At 42.3% G+C, this 21,933-nt stretch overlaps 2 protein-coding genes across 4 annotated transcripts; both read left to right on the forward strand.

Annotated features, from left to right (window-relative positions):
- The first annotated feature begins 9 nt into the window (after positions 1 to 9).
- On the forward strand, positions 10 to 7,351 carry bbs2 (Bardet-Biedl syndrome 2). Its single transcript, XM_030427061.1, has 18 exons — positions 10 to 158; positions 668 to 802; positions 1,019 to 1,246; positions 1,842 to 1,967; positions 2,088 to 2,150; positions 2,381 to 2,458; positions 2,708 to 2,812; positions 3,069 to 3,155; positions 3,258 to 3,393; positions 3,634 to 3,773; positions 3,991 to 4,120; positions 4,219 to 4,390; positions 4,498 to 4,627; positions 4,799 to 4,918; positions 5,290 to 5,427; positions 5,550 to 5,662; positions 6,185 to 6,333; positions 6,915 to 7,351. Exons 2-18 carry the CDS (start codon positions 686 to 688, stop codon positions 7,019 to 7,021), a joined length of 2,139 nt encoding a protein of 712 aa, XP_030282921.1. The 5' UTR covers positions 10 to 158; positions 668 to 685; the 3' UTR covers positions 7,022 to 7,351.
- Positions 7,352 to 10,328: 2,977 nt separating this feature from the next.
- On the forward strand, positions 10,329 to 17,949 carry b3gnt9 (UDP-GlcNAc:betaGal beta-1,3-N-acetylglucosaminyltransferase 9). 3 transcript variants are annotated; one of them, XM_030425305.1, is made up of 8 exons: positions 10,329 to 10,579; positions 11,353 to 11,484; positions 11,577 to 11,859; positions 11,955 to 12,074; positions 12,808 to 13,164; positions 14,272 to 14,513; positions 14,607 to 14,862; positions 14,938 to 17,949. In XM_030425305.1, exons 3-8 carry the CDS (start codon positions 11,752 to 11,754, stop codon positions 15,280 to 15,282), a joined length of 1,428 nt encoding a protein of 475 aa, XP_030281165.1. In that variant the 5' UTR covers positions 10,329 to 10,579; positions 11,353 to 11,484; positions 11,577 to 11,751; the 3' UTR covers positions 15,283 to 17,949. The 3 variants fall into 3 exon arrangements, with proteins under 3 accessions (XP_030281165.1, XP_030281164.1, XP_030281163.1); XM_030425304.1 differs by having other exon boundaries at positions 10,330 to 10,579; positions 11,555 to 11,859; positions 12,805 to 13,164; XM_030425303.1 differs by having other exon boundaries at positions 10,330 to 10,579; positions 12,805 to 13,164.
- The last annotated feature ends 3,984 nt before the right edge of the window (positions 17,950 to 21,933 follow it).

A 21,933-nucleotide genomic window follows, 5' to 3' on the forward strand; every position in this document is an offset into this window, starting at 1 on the left:
CCAGTACCTTTTATTTTGAAATCTGTAGACAGGAAGTGGTCGTTGGCAAGGGCTGGAGTGCCAACTGTCGCTTCGTTGTCGTGCTATCCAGCTAGCTCATTAGCTGGCTAGCTTGTTTTCCCCACAAATCCAACATTTGCTGCCGAGGAGGGGGCGAGGTGAGATTTTTTTTGCTCGACCTGCTACTGTTTTCGAAAAAAGCTGCCTCGTTCGTTTTTAGTATCGTCAGTGTTTTGAAGTTGTTTCCTGCAGCATTGAAGCCAGCGACGTTAACGTTAGCCACTTACGCCTGGCTCGCAAGGCAATGTAGGCAAATATAGATCATATATTTATTCGGAGTGTGAATATTGTACTTGTTATTAAAACAGTGCTTGTGATGTGCTGTAGAGCCGAGTGTTGTCGGGTTTTTTTGTTGAATAATTGGCATTCTTGTACAGCAAACGACTGAGAGATTAGCCAGATGAGAAGCTTTAGCTTGCCAGTCGTTGTTGCTAGGCAACCGGACTCTACTGAGTGTCTGAGGTAAAGCCTGTAATTACATTAGTGTGGCAAAATCACGCATTGTCACTTGGTTTGTGTGCATGACAGCATACTTTGCTGTCCTGAAATGACTATCTGAAATCTGAATGGACCTGCAATGATACATTTCCTTTCCACCTCTGATTAGGGATAAACAGTAGGCACCATGTTGGTCCCCATATTCACGCTGAAGCTGAACCACAAGATTAACCCTCGCATGGTGACTGTTGGGAAATTTGATGGAGTCCACCCATGCCTTACTGCAGCCACGCAGGCTGGAAAGGTGACGTGAATGAACATTTTCACTTTTACATCATAACTTTGGTTAATTCTAAATGAACAGAAATGAGGTAGCACTGCATGGTTGCTGGAAGGAGAGAGACTGGGTTCACTTAACCACCAATTACAACACTCAATTATAAACAATTTTTCCCTATTACATTAGAAAAAAATAATTATATCTCACGCTGTTTGTTTTTAACTCTCTTCTCTTTCAAAGGTTTTTATTCATAACCCTCATGCTCGTGGTCAGAGACCTGTGACCCACCGACTGAGCCAGAGCACCCAGGACTCTGACATCTCTCTACTCAACATCAACCAGGCTGTCACCTGTCTGACGGCAGGGACACTAGGACCAAACACCACTGGAGACACTCTGTTGGTTGGATCCCAGACCAACCTGCTTGCCTATGATGTCCATGACAATGCTGATATATTCTACAGAGAGGTGAGTGGAGCTGATGAGAATAGAGGAGGAATACATTTGTAATTAGTGGTAAGGCCTACTGGGATGGAGTCTAAGACAAACTAATATTAATGAAAAATGTGTATTGCAGTATAGAGATTATTGCTTTTTTTTTATAATGTATGCTTAATCCTTAAATGCGTACCTTTGGTGTTTAGCCTGGGACCACATTGCACTCTATGTAATTTAGTGGTCAAGATTGTGTCTGAGAAGCAGTCCCGAGGGAAGTTAGGACTGATTGGGAATCATTGTTTTTAACATGCTATAAACAACCAAGTCATTCTCCTGGCCAAATTTTTAACTTTTGATAGCTATAAGTGAAGCAGCCTCCTGGAACACTTTGGCCGTCAGCTGTTGTGGTCATGATTGAAAAGAAAAGAGGCGCCAAGACTTTCAAAAGCTGATGGATGATTGAAAAGTCTTTGCTCACAGAAACAGCGCAGCTCTGCTGAACAAATCCTGCAAATTTGAAACCTTGATTGGAGCCTAGCTGTCTAAATATTGATGTGCAGTATTCCACTGATTTGTATTTCCTCTTTGTGTGTGTGTGTGTGTGTGTGTGTGTGTGTGTGTGTAGGTGACGGATGGGGCAAATGCTATTGTGATGGGTAAACTTGGGGACATCCCGAATCCTCTCGCTATCATTGGAGGGAACTGCGCTTTACAAGGCTTTGACTATGAGGGCAACGACCACTTCTGGACAGTAAGAACTAAGACGATTAAACATTATATTATATTATGGCCTGTTTTACGTTCAAGAAGTTTATAATATTGAATAGCGATATAAGACAAACAGTGAAGTCATGAAGTGTCTTGTTTTTAGGTAACTGGAGATAATGTCAGATCTCTGGTGCTCTGTGACTTCACTGGGGATGGAAAAAATGAGGTATGTCCAGACTGACTGAAGAAGACACATGCTCACGGAATCTGCAGTTTCTTTCCAGCTGAGGAGCTCTGTTGCTTATCTCTCCCCTGTTTTCTATATCTCTCTACTCTAATGGTGTTCATAGCTGTATCTTAACTGTAAACATAGGTTATATGAAAGATTTCTTCATATTAAAATGTTGATTTGTTGACTAAACTCATGCTGTCTGCTATTGTATATTGTGTTTACAGCTCCTGGTTGGATCGGAGGACTTTGACATCAGGGTATTCAAAGAGGATGAGCTTCTGTCTGAGATGACTGAAAATGAGGTAAAAGGATGCAATGTGTTTTACTGTTTTTAAGACTGTTTTCAGAAAGAATCCATCATTACTGACAACAGTTTTTTTTATTGCTTTAAATTTGTGTTTTGTTCTTAAAACAGACCAATAGAAATAGCTGTCATGGTCATTGCACTGTTGCTAGTTATATCTTGCAAATTATCTTATCTTTTAGTCCATTATTGGAGCAGAGTAATATTTTTCACAATAAAAGTTTTCCCTCTGTCCTTTTCCATTCAGACAGTTACATCACTGTGCCATATGCATGGCAGCAGGTTTGGCTATGCCCTGGCCAATGGCACTGTGGGAGTTTATGATCGTACTGCCCGCTACTGGAGGATTAAGGTACCGCAATCGTATCAGCCCAAACTTATCAGACATTAACAATAAGAATAGACATTATTAATTACAATTAAACATTTCCCCATCATCAGCCTTTCCCTCTGACAGATTTAGTTTTGTTTGTTCTATGTCTGTGTCCCTCCCTTCTAACATCTTTCAGATGTCGTTACAAGCCTTAAATATTTTAGTATACGTCTGCATCGTATTTTAACTGAGGATTAGTCCTAACCCTAATTTAAACATTTTCTTACACTTTCAGTCTAAGAATCATGCGATGAGCATCCATGCCTTCGACCTGAATGCTGATGGGGTAGTGGAGCTTATCACTGGCTGGTCCAACGGAAAGGTCAGCATGCAACCTCTCACATTCCAGTGAGACACAACAAGTCATTCATGTTGTAATTCTCACTGGCCATCTGTCTTTGATTATATTCCCCTCTTATTTCAGATTGATGCTCGTAGTGACCGCACAGGCGAGGTCATTTTCAAAGATAACTTCTCCTCTTCTGTGGCCGGAGTGGTGGAGGGAGACTACAGGTTGGATGGACAGCAACAACTTATCTGCTGCTCCATAGAGGGAGAGGGTATGTTTGTTGTCTATGTACATGTAAAATGAGAAAACATTTATTTATAACCTTATCTAGTGCCCCCAGCAGATCAAAATTTGCACTTTCTGAATATGTCAGCTCATGATCAGATACTTCACAAACATAACATAACTTTTGTCAGCCATAGTTTAGCCTAATTCAGACATAGCATGCAGACTGAGGATCCAGACTTGGATTAGGATGTTGTCAATGTTGTAATTGTGTGTGTCTTTGTAGTCCGTGGTTACCTGCCAGCCAGTAAGGACCTTAAAGGGAATCTCATGGACACCAGTTCTGAACAGGACCTCATTAGAGAGCTCAGTCAGCGCAGACAGAACCTGTTGCTGGAGCTACGCAACTATGAAGAGAATGCCAAGGTACATGCACCTATCATGTCATTTATTTTTTGTCATTTTTATTTGTTTTAGCATTTCCACATGATTAAAAAATACAGATATATGTAGATGTTGTGAAAAATTGTGGCTTGATATTTGGCAAACTGAACTTTGTAGATTGTCACAGGATTGTTCATTGAAGTGGTGCTGTTTGTTATTATATATGCTAACACCCGCACAAACTGCATTATTGTTTCAGGGTGTGTCAGAGACAAACAGTGGGGTAGGTGTCATACCAGCTAACACTCAGCTCCAGACGGCGTTGTCAGTGAGGCCTGCTACAGAGGCCCAGAAGGCTCATGTAGAGCTCAGCATTTCAACACCAAATGGTACAGGTTTTTTTTACCACCTTAACTAAGAATTTTAAACATGTCAGGTTCTGAGTAATTACTTAGTAGTCCCTGAATCTCTCCTCTGTCCTTTTCAGAAACCATTATCCGTGCAGTGCTCATATTCGCAGAGGGGATATTTGAGGGGGAGAGCCACGTTGTCCACCCCAGTGCCCAGAACCTGTCCGGCTGTGTCCGAGTCCCCATTGTCCCCCCAAAAGATATACCAGTAGATCTGCACATTAAAGCCTTTGTTGGAGGGAAAATTAGGTAGGATGTGTGTTAGTAAGAAAAGTGTGTATGATGCCATATAACTGTTTTTTTCAAACAACTGTTTCCCCACCTTCTCTGCACGTCTCTCTTTTTGTCCACTCTAGCACCCAGTTTCACGTGTTTGAAATCACTCGTCAGCTGCCTCGTTTCTCCATGTATGACATCGCAGTTGACTCCTCAGTTGCCCCGCCCTCTGGAAGGGTCGCCTTTAGCATCAACGACCGACCACAGCGGGTAGGCTGCCACAGTGTCTCTCAGGAAGACAGAGAGCGATGGGAAATGTGATTCTGCTCAGTCCCACAGCATGTTTAAAGCAATACCATGCTGACATATGTGTGTTCATTCAAATGCGCTCTTACCTATATGGATCTATGTATGTAATTGTTTACATGCATGTGTGCGTAGGTGGTGATGTGGCTGAATCAGAACTTCCTGCTTCCAGAGGGAGTCGACAGTCCTGACGTCACTTTTACTTCACTAAGAGGAGGGGGACTGTTGTCCATCAGCATGGCCAGCAATGGACAGGTGCAAACACCCACATCAGTTATGTCTTAAGTTAAAGCTTTAGTTCAGAATTGTTGGTTGTTTTATTTGACTTCCTTATGCTTCAAATTTCAAGTGCTTGATATTTAGTGCTTAAAATGAACCTTTAAACATGTAGTGACTGTGAAATCTCAAATACCATTGAAATCAATGGGACTTGTTTATTTAGCAACATCACAGACAAAAGTATTCCCTCTGTCATCCATCATCATCATCAGTATAACTCACTTTTGTAGTAACTAACTTTTGTGCTCATAAAGGGAAAAAGTGACGGTGAAAACGATTTTGACTTTACGCAGAGTAAGCAAAAACATATTTAAATTTGCACTCTGTTCTCTAATTTGGCCTCTCAGATCACTCTGAGAACCGATGACATTGACCTGGCAGGAGATTTGGTCCAGTCACTGGCCTCCTTCCTGGCAATAGAGGACTTGTCAGCAGAAGCAGACTTCCCCGGATACTTTGAGGAGCTACGTACTACACTCACTGAGGTTTGGCACTAATCAGATTGAAACAGAGTTGACATAACAGCCTTGGTCTGTTTCTACACTACTACAGGAACATGCTGTTGGTGCTGTGTTTTAATACTGACTCTTAAATATCTGAATGCTAGGTGGATGAGTTCCACTCTGTCCATCAGAAGTTGACTGCAGCTATGGCTGACCACTCCAACTACATTAGGAACATGCTGGTGCAAGCAGAGGACGCTCGCCTAATGGGTGACATGTGAGTTACCACAGTATGCATACAGTAACACTTTATTCAGGGAGAGCATATTTAACTGGTCTTAAAGGCTGCATTACAGTAAAGAGATGTAATATTCTGAACTTACCAGACTGTTCTACTTTTTCTAACTATATCCACATTACTGATGATTATTTATCAAGAATCTCATTGTGTTAATATTTTGAAAAGTTGCTAAAAGTAGCAATAGCCATATGTAGCCAGATGTATTTCAAACCCTGGACATTTTAGACTGTGTAGTTTGTGTTGCCATTGAACTGTTCTCACATTTCAAGGTGTTTTTTAATATTCTGTCTACCCTGCCTCCTGAATGAACACACAATTGAATCAACACCTTTTCTAAAACATTTTTTGAAAACAAAAACAAAAACTGGCAGCTGAGTGTATAATCTACCTAAAAATAGTTTCACTTGTTTCTCCTACTAAACCTTTTTACCTCTGGACCACATCAACCCATTGTCTTTCTCTCCTTCTTCTTCCCTCTCCCTCTCTTTCCCTCTGTAGGATCACTATGAAGAAGCGTTACAGAGAGCTGTACGATCTGAACAGAGATCTGATCAATGAGTATAAAATCCGTTCTAACAACCACAATGCACTTCTTGCCTGCCTCAAGTCGGTCAACCAGGCCATACAGCGGGCTGGTAGACTCCGAGGTGAGCCACGTGTGAACTCATGTGTATGCTTAAGACACACTGTAACGACCACAATTCCTTAATGACAGTACATGTTAATGGTTTTGGGCTCCAAAGCTTTGCTGTGGGAAGGCAAGTACTCTTTTTATCATGACATTATAAGAATGCTTGTATGTCATGGGGAAAAAAGTCTTATTTCATCTTCTACTAAACATTTGTTGTGACGTGTGTGTAAGTCAGTTTAATGATTTGCAGTGTCCTCAACTATGGCCAGACACACACCACAGCTACAGTACCTGACTGGAGAGCCTCTTCTTCAGTTTGTCCTATACCTATCTGTGATAGTCAACGACATGTCGTGTAATAGGGTTGAAGAGACACTTGGGAACACACTTTTTATACACTAATTATATGTATTAAACACAATAATTATGTAAGGACATTCTTAAGAACAAAAAACTGGTCAGTTAATACTAATTAAACGATCAAATGGCATTAAACAGGAGCTTAAACGCATATGGGTCAACGTATTATGTGTTTCATCTTGTGTACCTGTCTTGCCTCCTCATGTTAATCTCTGTGTCGCTCTTCCTCCCTCTCAGTGGGTAAACCCAAGAACCAAGTGATCTCTGCCTGTCGAGATGCCATCAAGAGCAACAACGTCAACGCGCTCTTTAGGGTCATGCGAGCGGGCACTGCATCCTCCTGAGGGTGGAAGGAAAGGGAATGGACAAATAGAGTGAAAGAAGAGGGGTGGTCACGAGCACATCTGATCAGTGCTGTAATGCTGGACTGAATAAATAGCCTGGGATGAGACGATACATGGACATGAAAATCACTAGAGGACCGGGGACACCAAGACTGTGGAATCAGGATGCTGTTTTAGCCTTAATCTTTTTTTTTTCCCCACGATTCTGGAACGAGCAACATTTGGCACCAGCTCCATATACTTTGACTGTACTTGAAACTTGAAATCCTGCTAGCTCACAGAAATAAAATGCTGACCACAGGCTTAGTGCGCTGGTCGACTTGTCATCCATCTCCGTGTAGCTCTGTGGCTGTTGGAAGAGTTTGATTTAGTGCAGTTTCAGCTTAACTACACAATTGTCATATTTTGTGTCAGCAGGCGGGAGTGACACAGCTGTTCAGAGAGTTCAGCTGGACCAAAACACGGACCAAAGGCTTTCCCCAGACTGATTAAAGTGATGCTTCAGAGCATTTTGTTTTAATGCAATGATCGGAAAGGTCCAACATGTTGCTGCTGTCTTAAAGTCATGGAAAACTCATATTAGTTTATCTTCAGCTATGCGCTCGCATATTCCGTCTGTTAGCATCAGGAGGTAAGCCTAATGTCCATCCCAGTGAGGTTGCACAATTGTCTGAGTAATGTTTAATCTTCAGAAAAGTCACCCAAACTGTCTGTTTCCACAAAAACACGAGGGTTTGTAGAAAGGGACCATGTGTTTGGTGAGGGCCCTGACTGTTTATTCCAGCTGATACAGCGATGTTTAGAGAGAGCACAGCTGGAGCGAGACAGAGAGCACCCTCCTCTCCGATAGAGAGTCATCAGATCACCCTGATGGCTCTGTGCGACAGCTTGCTCAGACTCGGGTCTCTGCCCCGGCTGTTTGTGTGTTTGTGTGGTGTTTGTAGCCAAAGAAAACTATTTTAAAAATAATGAATGTCAGTGAGGACCAATGCTGTGTGTTGAACTTGTTTACCTTTTATAGCTTGTACATAGAGACTGAAAATGTAATTTTGTGTTTGTGACAGATAAACTATTATTAAATTATCTTTTGAAAGTCTACAGTCGAATTTGTTGCAGTGTCTTAAAAGTCTGGTGTCCCTCTCAGACAATCTGGCTTTCGCAACTGTTTATTCTGAGTGCACCTCTGGCTGGGTCTGAATTTGGAAGCTACAATTAGTGTGTACAAAGACAGGGAGGTCAGTCCTCTTCTAAAAAGAGCAGCATTTTAGTCTCCTTTTCTCATGCTGGATATCTTTTGTCGAATGGTCTTAGATTCTCTTTTAAATTGCAGAGCAGATGTTAAGCACTTAGAGCCAATTTTCCACAATGCCAACAAGTTGTGTGGGCTGATATTTATTTACCATAATATCGTTTTATTAGGGTGACGTTGCTCCCTTCTCACAGCTGCCTTTTTTAACTGGCAGCCACTGAGCACCTGAACTGCAGCAACAGGGGCTGAGTGCTTTTCTCAAGGATGCTAAATTGTAATCTTTCCATGTTTTCTTGACCGGTATTGTAAGAATAGGTAGTCTCTTCTTGAGGATAGCAGCAGGACAGGATAAAAAAAAAAAAAAAAAAAAACATTTTCAAATTTTTTATGTGCATCTTTTCATAAATGTTCCCCTTGACTGAGCTTCCAATAACTGACCGCCCGTCAACCAGTAAAAAGGGACAGATGCACTTAGTTTCGATACATTTTTAAGTGTTACATCTGCCATGTAGGCTATGCTGCATTTCATTTCTGACTGGCTGTACTGTACCCTGCATGCAGCACGTTGCAAGGAACAAAACCCCCCCTACTTTTTTTTTTTTTTAGTTCTCATTGGAAATGCACATGTTGGCTCACAGGCTGCATTCTATAGGAGCTCCATATGGTTCAGTCTGCAGTCATAAATTACTGTTACTGTTGCATACATCTCTCCGTGTGTGTGTGTGTGTGCTCTCTTGTGTTGCTTCAGCTGGTCAGAAGTTTTACAGACATAAAGAACATTGAAAGTATTTATTAGACTGTGATCTCCAAGAACATCTCAACAGTGAGCAACGTTAAAAGCAGGATAAGCCTTTTAATGCTACACTGTCGCTGCAGTGTGTTCTCTCCATCTCTTCTTCCTTTTTGTATTCATCTTAGTCACAGCCTTTAGTTTCTCATCTTCCTCCTGGCCCTCTCTTATCATCTTCATCTGATCATCACTTTTCCAATCTCTCCCCTCTCCTTGTCCCCTGCCCCCCAAAATCCCAGATATCAAAAAGACTCTTGCTGAAGTGGACAGCTGAGCAGAGCTCCTCTGTTAGAAAGCACTGACTGTGCTGAAGACTCGTTGATCTCGTCATCCAGTCTATGAGCAGGACCCAGAACCTGTGCCACCTCTAGTTATTGGGGACTTGGCCCAGTAGGTACAAACTAAGAACAGACATGACTCATTAACATGACTTCAGCTCCACAGTTTCCCCTCTCAGTTGGTCCTCTCCTGCATTTCTCCCCCCTCTGTCCTCCACGGTTGCTGTGTTGGCATCTGGCTTGAAGTTTCTCAGCTCCAGTTTGAGTCACGTGGACAGACGATTTAAGGCTGGAGATGCTGCGTTCAGGTGCTCCTGGTTAAATCCTGGGCCAGACTCCTGGCTCGAAGGTTGTCAGATATTCAAGTAACCAAATGAACGGTAGATATGCGACACGCTTTATTGGGCAAAATCCCTGTGGAATACTACACATCACTTTTATATTTTCATTCATAATGTTGGTCTCTGTACACGTTTAATTTTCACTATTTTATGTTGCATTCAGGCCCTGTGATGAGCGGAGCTAGGCCTTTGCATTGTATGGAAACAATCATGTTCTCACCTTTTTTTTTTTTTTTTTTTTGCAACACTTAATAAGAACATCATTAACAAAGGGCATCTTTATAGTTAATTAAACTTTTGTCATACTGTGCTTTAAAACGCTTAATTTAGCAAGTGTAAAAAGGATTATGGATAGTTTCAAGTTTATAACGGCCATTCAAATTATGTTTATAATAGACAGTATGTTTTAACCATTTACAACGTAATAGTTTACAATGAACAGCTGCTTAATAAATGCTTTATAAATAAATGCTTTATACAGTGAAATAACGATTAAGTAAAGCTTCATTTTCTATAGCTACAACTTGTACTAACTATGGTATAAAGTGTTAACAAAAAAGTATTTATAATTTTCAAACATTGCAGTTATTTTGATGATGGTGCAGATTTCAATGTTTCCTGCAGCACTTGAAGGCAGCCATGTGCGCCGCGGCTCCTACGGCCAGGCTCAGCGCCAGGTATCACATACGGAGGAGTGTGTGATGTGTCGCATCTCGTGTTTGACACACACTCTCTCGTGAACACAGCATCTGGAGCGGTGTCTCCTCCCTTTCTCAGGCGGGTTTTGGTCTTTGGAAACTCTGCGAGTGTGTTTAGTTTCGCGGGGCTGAGTGCGTGATGCACTCTCAGACCTCCACGGCACAGATGTTTCCAGTTTGACCTCCTCTCCCGTCTCGCCTGGTAAGTTTGAATGGCTCGCACTAACGAGGCAACATCGCACACGTATATAAAACAAGACTTGTTGATACTGTTAAACATGCATGGATACACATGGATTCGGTCAGAAAAAAAAACTTGAGGCTACTTTCTTTGGAAACTGCGGAGGAAGTTTGCGGCGGTTTGGGTCACGCTCGTCTGGAATGTGCGCTCTCTGAGGCGGCCGAATAGTCCCTTACACAGCAGAGAGCTGTCTGCACAGCATTATTTAGGACTGCATGCTAATGACATGGATGTTGGGACACAGTGTTCTTTGAAATAGTTGGTATCCTCACGTCCACTTACATAAGAGACCCTCCCCCTTCTGCAGGCTCCTATGAATCGATGGGAGACTTGGGATAAAAGAATAAGACACATTATTATTATTATTATTATTATTATTATTATTATTCACATTTCACTGTTTGCTATTTTATCAGCAAGCCACATTCTGACCTACTTTATCCTTGTGATGTGATGCCGAGAAAACAAATAAATTCAGCCAGCCTTTAAGAATGATGCCAGGACATTTTGTGTCCTCCGACTGACCAAATCCAGCTGCTGCACTGATTTATGCCACACTTGAAGATTTTGTAACGCCACCACACAACATGAAAGAGGGTTTCACAGTCAGAGCCCAGTCCCTCCCTTTTGCAACTGGGAACAGCAACGTTTATGGGCATTCTGTTCCTTTCCTCAGTTGTTCCTCGCCTGTTGTGTTGCCTCAGTTTATTCCCTGATTATTGCTTTTTGTCCAGGATGCCCCTGCCCGACGGTGCCTGAGGAGAAAAGGGGGAGGATGGAAACGGGCGAGATGGACACACCTCCAGTGACATGAGTGATATACAAAGGACCAAGTCACTCTAACTTTGACTAGCTTTAACTTTTCAGTAAGTTTTTATTTTATTTTATTTTTTAAGTAAACGGGACAGTCAGTACTGATGACTATAAATGAAAGAGTATCTGGGATGAATGTCTGCAGGCAAACTGTGAAGCAGCATAGAGGAGGAAGGACATTCACCACGTCTCTGTAGCCTGCAAGGCCAAATCTGGTGAACGTTTCTATACCTGCTGTCCGAGGAGCAGTGTGAACCCCGGCGGCCCTTTCCCCAATGCATTTCTCGCCGGTACCTAACTGACGTCGGTGTCTCCGGAAGATGCTGAAGAAGATGATGACCATGAGGAGGATCCTACATGTGAAGGGAGATGTGATGTGCACTGTGCTGCTACTGCTGCTGTTCTGTCTGCTGCTCTATGCCCGCCAGGTGAGCCTCGAACCAATCACAGTCTCAACTAGACATTACAACCCTGTCCTTTAAAAAAAAGTACTTTAAAGTCACCTGTCTTTCCACGTGTCCAGGTGGTGCTCTCCTCCGGGTGGGACAGACCTTCGTGGAAGTTTGAAATCCACGACTCCCCCAGCTCCAGCAGGGCCCTGCTTGGTGCCAGCGGGGCTAAATCAGACCAGGAGTCTGCAGGGGTATGACCTGATCTGATCCAAGTTATGAATCTGTGTGCATGTTTGCATGTAGTAGGTATCAGAATCCAAGTGTACAGGTACATAATGTGTACTGAGAAACTACAGCTACACAGTATTTTAAACTGACAATAGATCAAAAGACAATGGAAGAGAATATAGCTGATGCTAGGCCTTTATCACGTATTTTCTCATGCTACATAAGGTAACTAACCTCATTTGAGGAGGGTGACATCAGTTAGAAAGTGGATGATGATGTGACAGAGGTTTCTCTGACAGATCACTGAAACTAGACCAGGACCGGTTGTGATCTGCTCACCTGACGCTGCTGCAAGAAGATCATTTGTTAGTCCGGTGTTTGTTCACGAGATCAGTCAAGTTCTGGTTAGACGTAAGGATGTGATGCTGCGCAGTACGCGCACTCCATGAATATCAACAGCGCATATGTCAAGTGCATCAGTGTATGCACACACAGTATGTCTGTGTTTATTTTTGTGTGAATATGCATCTGTGCTGACTCACACGAGGTCCAACACATTTCATAATGAACTAAGAAGAGATAAACATGAAGCTGAAAATATGATGCTGCTCATCAGTGGCATTTTAGCTTTATTTCTTTGAGGTGCTGTTAAGCATCTTTGCAAGTTAACTTGGTACACTCATCAGATGTCCATGAAGACGACTTGTTATGATTAATATCCTGCTGTATTTCTTCATCATTTCTCTCTATTAGCAGGCCCCATCCAGCCCATCAGAGCCACAGCTGCCTGCCTGCAAACCCCAGTCCAAGTCCAAACCTCCTCAGTCTAAGTCCAAATCTCAGGTCAAATCGAAAGGCAAATCCAAGACACGACGGAAAAATGCGGTGCCGACCAAGGCCGCTGGCAAGCCCCTGCCCACAATGCCGCCGTTTGACTTCGAGGGCTACCTGAGAGAAAAGGACAAAAGAGACTTTAATCTGCTCATAGACCAGCCAGAGAAATGTCACATCAGAGGAGCCGAGGAGGGAGGAGGAGGAAGTACAGAGTCTTCTACTGCCCCCTACATGCTCATCGCAGTGAAATCGGTCGCAGCAGACTTTGATAAACGTCAGGTAAAATATGCCATGTTACATGTAGCCCTTAACCCAAAATATTCTGTATAGCTTTTGCAAAATCAGCTGTGAATCAGCACAGAAATGATGCTGTATTTTGCTCGTAAGAAATGCATTTAAGTTTAAGGCTACTGAACTTTATTGCTGCCACACCAGAAAAATGACAACGGACCAATGCCACATTTTAACGGGATTTTCTTTTGTTGTAAAAAGATATTTTCATGTTATTACGACACACAAACTTATCACATTATTACAACAGACTTTTCTTGTTCTAATAGCACATGATTTATCTTCATGTGATAACTTACACTGTTACAAAATAAAACGTTTAACGGTATAACGTGACAATATAACATGAAAATATGTCACAGTGCTACGTTGCTGTGTTACAATTCACGAAATAACAAGATAAAAGATTCTTGTCATACTTCTGTGTTTGTAACGTGAAAATGTCTTGTCATAACATGAAAGCATATTATTATTACGATAAACTTTTCGAATAATAACCTGATGCTGATCCATTTCTCTTGTTCTGGTGTGGCAGCAATGTGCTTACGTATAATGTTGGAAAGTTAAAGCTGCTATGAAAATTATATTTATATATTTATTTGCATTTTATATGAACAATGGATCAAATACATTTAATGTGAAAGGAGTAACTTATAGTGACACATGAGAAGATCATCACCTGGATCTTTTGCGCTCTAAAACTTGTTGTTTTTTTGTTTTTTTGTTTGGCCTTCAACTCTACTGTTTTGATTCTCCCACATTGCTCTCTCAGTGTAGTTTCCAGCCACAGCCAGCAGCTGATCTCAGTAAAAGTTATGATGAACTATTAATTAGCTTTTGAACACTGCATCTAGCAGCATGGAGCCACATCCCTTTCATCAAGAGCTGGTGGAGACCAAAACCAGAGCTAAAAGGAGAATCAGTACTGACCTCGCATTGTCAAGTAGACATAAACGCATCTCCAAATGAATGCTAATGTTGATCTGTGTCTGCTCAGTGTAATTACTAATGTGCTAATGGCAAGAAAATAAATACTACAGATTCTAACATTTTATTCACTCAGTTTGTGGTTCAACAAAGTATGGTCTCTCTTAGGTGGTGCGTCGGACCTGGGGTAAAGAGGGCCTTTTCCAAAATGGTGTGTCCATCCGTACCGTTTTCCTGCTGGGGGTTCCCAGGAATCGGACCGCTCTGCCTCTGTGGGATCGGCTCCTGACCTACGAGAGTGAAACCTTCAAGGACATCCTGCTCTGGGACTTTGAAGACACCTTCTTCAACCTGACACTGAAGGAAACACATTTTCTGAAATGGGTCAACGGCAGCTGTCCTGATGTCAAGTCAGTATTCATAAAACTAAATAAAGACTTGAGCTGATTCTCTCCCTGTGTGATTCATATGAGATACTGTTCCCGTTATCTTGTCTCACACAGGTTCATCTTCAAGGGTGATGCCGATGTGTACGTCAATGTGGAGAATATTTTAGAGATGCTGCAAGGGCGCAAGCCAGACGAGGATCTGTTTGTTGGTGATATTATTATCAATGCTAAGCCCATTCGCCGGCGCAGCTCCAAGTACTATGTGCCAGAGTTTGTCTATGGGGTGGGTCTGTACCCCAATTATGCTGGAGGAGGAGGGTTTGTCATGTCAGGACACACGGCTCGGAGGCTTAGCTCGGCCTGTCAGCAGGTAATTCAAAGTTCAGTGTTACCTTTTTAGCCTGTCTTTTAGAATTGTTTGATCTACATTCTTGTTAACTTCCAGGTGGAGTTGTTCCCCATCGATGACGTCTTCCTGGGAATGTGCCTCCAGCTGATCGGCATCAAACCGACGCGCCACCAGGGCTTCCGCACCTTCGGGATCCCCCGGCCGTCGGCAGCGCCCCACCTCCAGACGTTCGACCCCTGTTTTTACAGGGAACTGATGGTTGTCCACAGCCTCAGTGTTCCTCAGATCTGGCTCATGTGGAACCTCCTGCACGACCCCAAACTGAGCTGCCACAACAGGACCAGCCCGACAACCTGGCCCTTCAAGTGGAAGGGGAGGATGGGAGAGAGCAGGGAGGAGGTGACGGACTACGGTGAGAAGCAGGTGTTCTTCACGCATTAGCGACTCTCTGCAGGGCTGAGCGGGATCCGCAAGACCTTGAGATGACAACGTGGTTATAAAGGAGGATCTGTGGCCAGCTCGAAAGGCTCGTGATGTGTTCAAAAGCACTGTTGAGTCATGTGAGACCGTATCCAAGCTGGCAGATCATCTTTGGGGAAATGAATTGGCAAGGGCCAAATGCTTGAGATTTTTCAGGAAGGAAGCCCAACAGGAATTTTCGGCTGCTGCCATGTGAGCCCATCTATGTGATCATACGGTGTTTGCGAACAGCGACAAGACCTTGGTTTGCAGAGAGGGTTGTGTGATGAGCTCAGTCTCGTTAAGACTTTTGAATCTCCAGAATGTATTGTGTTATTGTTTACACAGGGACACGATAAGATCCACAAGGACGGCATAACGAAATGTGGTTAGCTGGTTTAACCACATGCACATCTGAGACCATGACATAGTTAGTATTCTGACTTTCGCTGAGCTGGGTGGACAGCCGGGACCGATAATGGCTGAGAGGGAAGACGGCAGAGACTTTCTGTGTTCCCATCGTGAATCACTAGCAGAGATGTACCTCACTTCCTTACCCTGGATAGAAGCACAAATGGATGGTTGCATTATCTGTTCCCTGGAGGATCAACAAATGGGGGCCAAATGGAAACCAGCTGCACAGTGGGAACCAGCTGGGACCAAAACATGCACACCCACACACACACACATACACACACACGCACTCACACACACACACACACACACAGCTGAATGTTTGAGGAAAAGCCACACATGTGTACACTTGTAAACACTTTAGTTATTACTATGATTATCATGATTTGATGTCTTTTTGTAGATCCGTGTGTTTCTCTTTATAATGTTTTTGTTTTGTCATCTGTTTTCAAAGTGTTCAGTGTTAAGCGTGACAGTTCAACAAGCTCGTGTGCTCTGGACTTCAGCCGGTGTCCTTTTTTTTAATGGCTCAGGAGGTGGAGCAGGTCACCTCGTGCTCAGAGAGTTGGTCGCTCCATCCCTACCTCCTCCTGTCCACATGTCATGGAGTTGAGTGTCTGGGGAAAGACACGACGTGCACAACATCCTGGATAAATAGGGAGGGTTGTGTCAAGGGCATGCAGTGTAATAAGCCTATGCTAAATCAAATATGCAGATCATAGTGTAAGACTTCCACACTGGGACAAGGCTTGGTAGCAGTTTGGAAACAGATGATCTGCTGTGAAGAAGCTGAAAGAAGAAGAAGAAGAAGAAGAAGCATGGCTCTATGCAACGTTGATCTGTCCACCATTTTGGTCCAGACTGAAATATCTCAACAGCTGTTGGATGGATGGCCACATGTTCATGTGCCACATCAGGATTATAACAACCATGGTGATGCCCTGACTTTTTTTTTTTTTTAACCATCACCAGGTAAACATTTTAAAAGTGTCCTATATATGGATCATTTCATATTTTAAATACCTGCAATACTAATGACATTCCCACCTGCCTCAGATGAGACGGTGATCTGTGCTGGACAAAGTAGGTGATCTGAGGGGAGATGAGGGGGGATGCATCCTCCATGTTAGTAAAATGATGAAAATGCATCCCACTTGTTAATCTGCCATCCCCCTTTCTTTTCCCGAGTACCAGAGAACAGAGGGCTGTTGAGTAGTGATGATCTGAGGTTTGTGCAAGCTATAATCTATAGCCCCCTCCATGGCTCTGACAGCAACAGAACCAGAACAGTCAGTTCTTCTCTGGTCCTGGATGAACGAAACGAAATGGGTCCATCCCTCCTTGTTAAAATAAACAAATCACCTAATGGCTGAACATGGTAAACATTATACAAACCTGAGAGATGGATCATGATAGATCCATTTGGAAAAGTTACCACTCTATTTCATAACAATTGGCCAATTGGATTTGAGGGAAATACTTTCCTGAACCACACACCCGCGCGTTCTGAATGTGCTTTTTGGTGAGAGGATGACTCCTTCCTACACATCAGTGTGGGTAATTATAGTTTCAGCTCTCGGGCACTGGACTGTTCGGTAATTGAAACACTCAAAAATCTGCATATTCTGTCTCGTGAAGGGCTCATGGCTAAAATAAAGTCTTAACATGAAATATAAAACACAAGTCTCCTTGAAAACAATCAAAGCACAAGGTACACAGTAGGATTTTTATGCCAAATTTAAATTTCAGTTTGCAGTATGTACTTTAAAAATGCCCTCTAAAATTATACAGTAAATCTTTTTTTGATTATTGTGTGTGAGATGATCCTCCGTCTTCATCTGTCAAAGCAACCTGCCTAAATATAAATGAGGTCTCCAGCCTAACAGGGATAAATGGTGCGATTACATGCATGTCTCATTGCTGATCTGCATACATACGGACAGATACGCCAGTTGTGATGTTGCGTTAGGCCCGTTGTCTAAGAGGGGAAATAAAAGAAACAGTTTGGTGTCTTATCGGTGACTGAGTCAAATGTTAGCTGGTACTGTCTTTTAAGAAACAACACAAACATTCTCATAGGAGAGAACTATGTTAGAGGAAAATTCTCTGCCAGATCAGTATTGAACCCCTTTCCTTGTGACTAATAATATAATTCTGTCAGGCGTAAATACGAAGCAGATGTTGAGTTTTCGCTCAGCTCTGAAAGAAATAAAAACATTCCCAATCTTTTTCACATCCACGTTTTTATTGTTTTTTTGTTTGTTTTTTTTCATATCCTGGTTGCACACACAGAAAATGAATTTTTTGATGTCAATGAACAGTGAGCGTTTGATTTCATAAAAGTCCAAATGTTGCACTGGGGTTGTTAGAGATCTCACATCAGCAGCTCATCTCAACAACCGTCATCAAAAGCAGTCGAAAGTAATTCGCTGGAGCAAAGCTTTCAGCCGGCCTCCTTCTCCTCGCACTGCAGGGTTTTGTTATTGCCTTTTGTCAGTGGACATGCTAAATAAATCTACATATTTCTTCATACACAAAGTTATAGTATTCAAAATATAAAACGCCACATTCCAATGAATTTCACAAGTTTTAATTAAGCATAACCGCCCCGCTTCCAGAAACGGGTTCAAAATGTCCACAAAAAGTATCGGGAGGGAGAGTAAGCTGATGGACAACAGAACATTTGATACCGAGAACAGACTATACAAAGCGTTAATATGAGATTATCATTACACTGAACTGGAGCAGTCAGGTAGAAATTACAACCACCTGGTCATGACAGTCATTCATTCCTGCATTCAATGGAATAAAAAAATGTAACCGGTGGATTCCAAAAGCCACGCAGACCTCCGCAGTAAAGTTCTCACTTGTTTTTCTGGCTTCCAAATGAGAGAAAAACAAGGATGTGATATGTCCACCTGAGTTTGGGTGAGATTAACTACCCAGCACCCTACAGCCCCTCTGTCGGTCTCACAGCAACAACGCATCATCTGCAGCACGGACTGTCTGTGGCGCTGGGTTGGGTTTACCAAATCTGGGTTAACGAGTAGAATCTTTTATACCAACATCTACTGTGTGCATTGTGCTGAGCTCCACCTGCATAACTGAGCTTTTATGAAGCATCCTGGCTTGCTGCTTCATTCATTTCTGCCTCTACAGTTTCAGTCTGTTCATATTGTCTCTGACCCATCTGCTTCCAATGGAGCAAAGCTCCTGCTTATCTCTGAGATCTTGGTGGTGACCGATTTATTCGAATTCGACAGTGGGTGGACACAGACAGAGAACGGTTTCTTTCTGACCTCAATAAAAATCTGATACCATCCTCTAGACTTCAAATTTTTTGCTGTTGTTGGCAGAATTAAAGGCTAATCATGTATTCCACAATAAATATGATGAGTTTTAAAAGGTCCAGAATATAGGATTTAGTGGCATTAAGTGGTGAGGCGACAGATTGCAACCAACTGAATAACTCTCGTCTAACCCGTCCCGATAAGGTAGTAGCTAAAAACGTGTTTGGTTTGCCTATGCTGGGCTACTGTAGAAACTGTAGCGGAGTCAATTTTTTTAAGTTTAAATTTTACATGTAATTTTTTATATCTTAGTCTAGCAGAGATTTGGCATCATCATAAAGCTGGCGTCACATCGCCAGCCTGAACTGCTGAGGCTGACACGTGTTTGTTCAGATATGCAGCGCTGCAGGCAGGTTTATCCTTTACACTCGTTGAAAGAGAGAGGGAGAGAGAGAGAGGGAGCGCACAGGAAAAACGCTGCCCGTCACCTGTTGTGTATTCTTTTCATGTCTGTGACATATTCTACAGAAAAAGACGTTGAAACGCTGGTATGATGTCGATAAAACTGTCCACAGATTGTTGTCTGGTCTATTTTTGTAGAGAATCCTACACGTGACGCGAAAAAATGGGTGAGACTCCAAATTACTAGTCTCTGCTGTGGCCTGTTGACACGGGCACGTGAACAAAAACAAGACGTTCTGCCGCGTGCCGCTCATGCAGGATTTCTGAACTGCATTAAATTCATTTAATCAGAGCTAGTTATTCAATTTGTTCATATTGACTCCAAGATAGAACTACTTTAAAGGTGCGATATATACGAACAGGTAGCTGCTCACTGCTGCTATTGTATTCTGTTTTATCTGTTTTGGCTAGCGTTAGCTTGTTAGCTCAGTTAACCTCTTCTCCGCTGGAAGAAAGAGGTTCTGGGGCCTGACGCTAGCTAGTTAGCATGACAACTTCAGCAGAAATCTCTGCCATGCTGCACATGAAAGTCTTCGGAACGTCAGACGTGTTATTTCTTCACATTCTATTAATCATTTTAGTTTACCTTTGAATGTTTTCAACTAAAATTCTTACATATTGCACCTTTAAATGTGACACTTTAGAAAATGTACATGGGTAAACATAATTACTAATATACTTTTTTTGAGCAGCCACTCTGTGGATATGAAAGATATAATATATATTCCAAGGTGACGAAAAAATAATGATTCTTAGTTTTCTAAATCCTACATACTGGTCCTTTAAGGTTTGTTTGCACATTGCTCTGGTTGTTTATTGTAGTTACAAGCACATAAAACAGAGAAAACCAATCAAATACCAACATAATGTTGTTTTGGGAAACCCAACCCAGCCTGCCATTCTCTGAAGGTAACAGGAGAACTAAAACGACTGACACGGCCATGATATCACGTTAGCTTGTTGCTAATGCTCAGTGACACGCACACATACGCACTGTACAATGATGCTCAAGTTCAAATGCATTCTCAAACTGTATGTACAAGGAGATTCCTTTTTACAGAGGAGATACGAGACAGAAGTCAAAGACAGGCTCGGTGGGAGATGAGGCACAATTTTCAACAGTTTTTTTTCTTTTTTCTGTATTTTTCACTTATTCACTTGCACAAGAGCAAGCTGTAGGAAGATGTTTGAATATAGCTTATATAGCTTATATTACATTTCCTTATTCAACTCAAGGTGCGGGTAAACCAGAACAGGAGGAGGGAACTTTGTGTTTCTACGTTGATCAGCCTTCGCTCTTAAACATCTTAAACCTTGGCGCCCAGTCAGAAAATCAGACTTATTTGTTGGAAGTCATCTCGAGACATGACTCAAGCTTTTGGGATCCCAGTTTATGAAACCGGGCTGTGAAACACTCATTTCTCCTGTTTCCAGAAACCACACCGCCTCACTTAGGAGGGAGTCTGACTAAAGGAAAGCTGTAGCCCGAGAGAGTTTTTCCGAGTGTAAACAAATAAAAGTATAATCTATCATGCCAGTGCTAGCCCCCAAATCAGATTCCTATCCACCCTACAGAAAACATCTCGACCAGAGCTATCTTTCAGTCCACATGTGAAGAAGGATTAGTGTTTTCCCTGCCTGTGTAAATGGAGCTTGGTGTTATGATGCAGTTTGATGGGGAACAAACGTGAACGCCCCGCAGAAGCAGTTCGAAGCAGAGCTGAAGCAGAGCGACGTACTGACAACCAACATTTCTGTGTACTTGCAGCCACAGCATTGCATGAGACGACGCTTCAATACTGAGTGGTCTGGAAATGGAAAGAGGGGGGGAAAAAAAAAAAGCTTCTAGTGATTGTTAATGAGTCAGCTTTGAGCAGATGCCTCCTCCTGAGCTCGAAGTTTAATCAAGAGTCGAGGAGGAGATAATGAGATACTCAGCCGGTGCCTGAGTTAGTTGCGTCTGTGCCAAGCCATTAAGATCATGTAAGTAAGAGGACGGCAGAATAAGAGCACACGACTATTTACAGCATATATACGTCAACTCCAAGCATCAGGGCCTGATCCATAAACAACATGAAAGTTATTTCTTAGAGCAGCTGAGCTAAGTGGATTCACACAGCATAGGAGCGAACTTCTTCGACCGCTCATTAACGTGGTCTCTCCCTGCTCATTTATACGGCAAAAAACCACATTCTAATTGAATTTACAGTCATGCTGTACCTAAAAAAAAAATACTGCAAATAAAGGCTGCTCTTGGTAAATAAGGATTTTTGACACTTTTAACAAGCTTTTTGTTTCTTCTGTGTTATGAATAAAGGCTAGCTGGCTGTTCCTTGTAGATGCTATTGCGACTGTCTGATAAATTACACACATAACTACTTTTTGATCTGTAACCAATTTGCTTGCCTTAATTTTTATTGTCTCCTGAATGCTATTTCTTTTTTCATCATTAAACAAAGAGCAAAGA

Source organism: Sparus aurata, chromosome 8 (assembly GCF_900880675.1).
Source record: "Sparus aurata chromosome 8, fSpaAur1.1, whole genome shotgun sequence".
Classification (NCBI taxonomy): Eukaryota; Metazoa; Chordata; class Actinopteri; order Spariformes; family Sparidae; genus Sparus; species Sparus aurata.

Bases quoted from the DNA above. Each gene is read 5' to 3' on its own strand.
- bbs2 (XM_030427061.1), top strand. From the start codon at position 686: ATGTTGGTCCCCATATTCACGCTGAAGCTGAACCACAAGATTAACCCT. The intron at 1,968-2,087 runs GTAAGAACTAAG...TCTTGTTTTTAG, and splicing joins GCAACGACCACTTCTGGACA to GTAACTGGAGATAATGTCAG. The intron at 4,391-4,497 runs GTAGGATGTGTG...TGTCCACTCTAG, and splicing joins TTTGTTGGAGGGAAAATTAG to CACCCAGTTTCACGTGTTTG.
- b3gnt9 (XM_030425304.1), top strand. From the start codon at position 11,752: ATGCTGAAGAAGATGATGACCATGAGGAGGATCCTACATGTGAAGGGA. The intron at 13,165-14,271 runs GTAAAATATGCC...GGTCTCTCTTAG, and splicing joins CAGACTTTGATAAACGTCAG to GTGGTGCGTCGGACCTGGGG. The intron at 14,863-14,937 runs GTAATTCAAAGT...GTTAACTTCCAG, and splicing joins TTAGCTCGGCCTGTCAGCAG to GTGGAGTTGTTCCCCATCGA.